General features: G+C 27.5%; 1 protein-coding gene across 1 annotated transcript in view; it reads left to right on the top strand.

Annotated features, from left to right (window-relative positions):
• The window catches only part of LOC111618620 (Golgi-associated PDZ and coiled-coil motif-containing protein-like), a 53427-nt gene extending 50476 nt beyond the window's left edge, over positions 1-2951 (top strand). Inside the window, exon 7 of the mRNA XM_023360175.1 lies at positions 2788-2951. Coding sequence (XP_023215943.1) covers positions 2788-2874 — 87 coding nt within the window. The 3' untranslated portion in view covers positions 2875-2951. The remainder of the gene's footprint in view (positions 1-2787) is intronic.
• Positions 2952-4366: the final 1415 nt, after the last annotated feature.

The following is a 4366-nucleotide window of genomic DNA, read 5'->3' as shown; positions in this document are numbered from 1 at the left end:
TGTGCTGTTCCGCGATGAAAACCAGCTTTAAGCAACGGCGTAGTCGAACGGTACACACTCGGTAAGTAATCCTATAATTTTTTGTTTATAGCATAGTTTATACAGATTATTCCCAAAAAATTATACGTATTTTGGAAATGTTGAGTGGAATTAGTCTAGAATCGGTTAATTTTATAGAAGAAAACCTTTCAAACAGCCTTAGTCCGTAAAGTTCCCACCTATCGGGCTGCGATTGGCTCATGTATTTAATCATTCCTACAACGTAATTTTCGGTTAGTGTGGAACGTATCTAAGCGTTATAGGGGGGTCTACTGTACTAGCATTGGCATATGGCTGATAATATGCAATTTTTATTAGTTATTATCATCAGTCGTAACCAGTGCTGCTAACTGTTTTAAAGGCACTAGCAGGTAAACAGTACTGGATAAGTTACATGTAAATAATAATAATAAATATATATTTATTATTATTATTTACATATCTGTTATTATATCTGGAGATCTTATATATTTATTATTATATAAATATATAATAATAACAGATCTCCAAGCTCTAATTTTCAATTGTTTTGTGAGGGCTTTTAATATGAGAATTTTCACTTAGTCTTTACTTATCTTACTTAATGTTCAGTTTATGCACATTTGAAAAATTATTATAAAAGTGTCAAATGTGTCTTCTGTTTTCTCCATAAGTTTCATAATCTCAGGAATTTTTTGAGTAATTCATCCTGGATATATCAGGCCTCATCTCTCACCATCTGGTTGCTTCCATTGTGGGCCTGGCCAAACCCATAATGGGCATGAAAAAAGACCCTGTTACTGTTCACAGGATGGAAGTTTACAAAAAAAGGAAAAAGGAGGGGATATTTTGTTTGAGTTTAAAGTTTGTGTTTTATTTGAGCTTTTTTCACTATTGAACTCTTTTCACTATTGAACTCTTGCTGATAAACTAAATCCTTCAAATAATTCCAATGTTTTTTTAAAGTTTAAATTTTGTTAAAAGCAACTATTTTCAAGAAAACATGCATTCCTAAGCTTATGTTTACTAGGATTACTATCTTAATCTTCTTATGATATGTAAAAAATTGTTCCATAATTTTTTAAAACTATAAAATTAATATAATAAATAATCAGCATAATAAATTAGTTATTTTCATAATTTTAGTAAAAGAAAATTCTTTAAAAGAGTATCTAATAGTGTAACATGTCTTTATCAAATTTATATGTATTGTTTGTGCATGAACAAGACCCAGATGTTCTTGTTCATGCACAACAATTCAACATAATATTAAAAAATGGATAATTATAATGCTTTCTACTGCTGTTATTATTTAATATAATTATTGAAATTTTAAGTTATTTTTTTAGTGCTATAGAAAAAAACATATTTTAAACTTACACAGAATAAATCACTTCATTGCTTAATCACCAATTTAAGGTTAGATTGATTAATAAAAATCTTCTAATATTACTTTTTTTAAAATGTAACACACAACATATTTTATTAAATATGAATTATAAATATTATACTTCCAAAAATTTTATAGTAAAAGCAGTAAATAATTTATAAGATATGATAAAACAATTTTTTTAATAATTGATTGCATTTATACTTATATGTTTTTACATATTAAAAACAGTATTTGACAAACTACTGTAGAGTATATAACTTTTCACATGTAATATTTCATAAATTGATAGTTTATATATTATTCTACATTAGCCTTATTAATATTTATTGAGATGAATTTTTAATTGTATTTTAGGTATCCATTTATGGATTTAGAAAAAAATTGTCAAGATAGTAGTAAAGAAGACACTAAAGACAGTGCTACAACTGATGATTCATCTCCAGCACTTACTAGACAAGAAAATAGCAATAGTCAGTCCTCAGCAGATGAATCTCATGAAAAAAGTTCTAATTATGAAAATAATGATCTTGTATCTTTATCACCGTTACAAGAAGAAAAATTAATAGAGCTTGAAAAGCAAGTTGTAATTTACATAATATAACTTAGAATATACAATTACTCTTTACTATTTTCAATATAAGAACATAATTTATTAGTTTACTAGCAGGTGGGCCCGGCGTTGNTAAATAACATAATATTGAAATATTTTTAATATATTAAAGCAAAATAGTTCATTGATGATAAAAATATTTTTGTTTACTGAATTTTAGATTACTTTTTGATTTGAAACAAATGACTGAGAAAAACAAGCTTAAGGATATTCTAAGGATGTTTCTATATTTATTTTTCTGTACTTTATCATCAATAAACTCTTATTTTTGATAGTTATATAGTTTTATCTTGGTTTTTAAGAATTCAGATAAAGATTTCTCTGTCATGTTATATTGTAATTTGATTATATATTTAGATACATAACCAAATGATATCTTAAATAATAAGGCTATAAATCTGCTATTTTAATGATTAATATTAAGTAATTTGCTACTAGATGTAGATGTTAGGTGCCATCTCTTATCTAAATTAATAATTATAATTTTAATAAGAGATGGCACCTAACATCTACCTCTAGTAGAAAATTACTTAGTATTAATTATTAAAATAGCAGATTTATAGCCCTATTATTTAAGGCAATTGTTTGGATATATATATATAGTTATATAGTAGTAAATAGTATAGTAAATATATAGTCGTAATTATATCAAACATCCCAAACCCCTATATATATATAAGGCTTTGGGATGTTTGATATACTTATGACTATATATTTACTTAAAAACTAATTTTATTAAAATAATAATTTTTTCTGACACTTATAGCAGAAAGAAATAACTATGGAAGTCATATTTGTGGCTCCTGAAGATGATAGTGAAGAAAGTCAGGATAGTGATCCACTTTATAGGTAAATTTAAGAGTTAAGATATAATATTAAACATTTATTTTAAATGTGGCTTATATCCATAAAACACCTGCATCATAGATTTTTCCTTAACTCTCTATTTTTATAAACATTTTATTTAAGTTTATACATTTTATGCTAAATGCTTACTGAATTTCTTTTAGTTATGGCATACAAGTTTCTACAAGTAATTCAGATTATATCTTTTTGTTAAATGTAGAATAACTTTGTCTATGTATATGTAGAAGTAATTTAAGATATTGTACAATAAAATTTATAATATTCCAAATAATTTAATAATAATATAAATAACACCTTTTTAATGGTTCAGCAAAATGTTTAATTCGATAAAAACATTTTTGACCCATTTTAGCAGTCTTCATTTAACTCTGACCCCGTGCATATTGGGGCAACTATGTGGAGCTTAAAACAAAGGATAAATGAACAAAAATACTTTGTGAGTAGGAGCATTGATAGTACTGTACTTGCAGCATTTGCCAAACAACAGGATATCACCATATTCTGGGATCGAGCAGCAATCATTAGAACTATGAGATCTATACAAGCTGTGAGGCATCTTGAAAAAATGGAAATAGACAAAGCACATATTACCACGGAATGCATTAATCACAGGGATGCTGATGGATTATCCACTGCTCGGAAGTCCTTTTATAATAACACAAGTTAACATATGTATCCTCGTGGACGGCACTATTTATTTTACATTTATTTGTTTGTATTTTTCATTTATTTTTTATGTTTTTGTAAGTTTGAATAACCCGCAAGTGCATTTCCATTGATCTGCACAACCGTGGTTTCAGTTTATTTAATTTTTGTATTACATAAATTTGAATGCTTTGTTTTTTTTAATACAGTAGAACCTCGATTATCCGGACTAATTGGGGATGAAGGTAGTTCGGATAAGGAAAAATTCGGATAATCGAAACAAATACTTTAATTTGTCTTTTAATGATGATACAACATGTTTTCTTTTCGATGACATATCAGTAATATTAAAAGTAAATACTGTACTTAAATCGTGATCAAATTTTTAAGAAACAAACATTCGTATTGAATTTGGACTACTACTGATCAATGCTAACAGACTACCTATTGTTTAATTAAAAGGCCCTCTGGTGGTGCAAGAAGACAGATTTTATAAAATAAAAAGCAGTTGAAACTGCATTTTTATGAATAAAAATTTGACAAACTAATTATCGTCTTATGACCAGTAAAATTTTTTTTGTCGCGTTAACTGTTTTTAAGTAATGCATAAACCTTCGAGTCGCGAGGCCCTTCGGACCGCGAGGCATAGGCGGTGGCCCACCTCGCCCGTGCCTTACGCCGCCCTTGGTCATAGAAATGATGTAATTTGAATATAAATTATTTATAAATACGTATGTCAAGTTATATTTTTATTACTACGTAAAATATATTTAAGAGTTTACGACCACTGTGCTGGGTGAGACGTTGTTGAAACAAAAAAAGTTATGCATTCC

The sequence above is a fragment of the Centruroides sculpturatus genome, unplaced genomic scaffold (genome assembly GCF_000671375.1).
Source record: "Centruroides sculpturatus isolate CEXI.00-Female unplaced genomic scaffold, Cexi_2.0 scaffold94, whole genome shotgun sequence".
Classification (NCBI taxonomy): domain Eukaryota; kingdom Metazoa; phylum Arthropoda; class Arachnida; order Scorpiones; family Buthidae; genus Centruroides; species Centruroides sculpturatus.
Note: the sequence above shows the minus strand (reverse complement) of the source record. Positions and strands in the feature narration are given on the sequence as shown.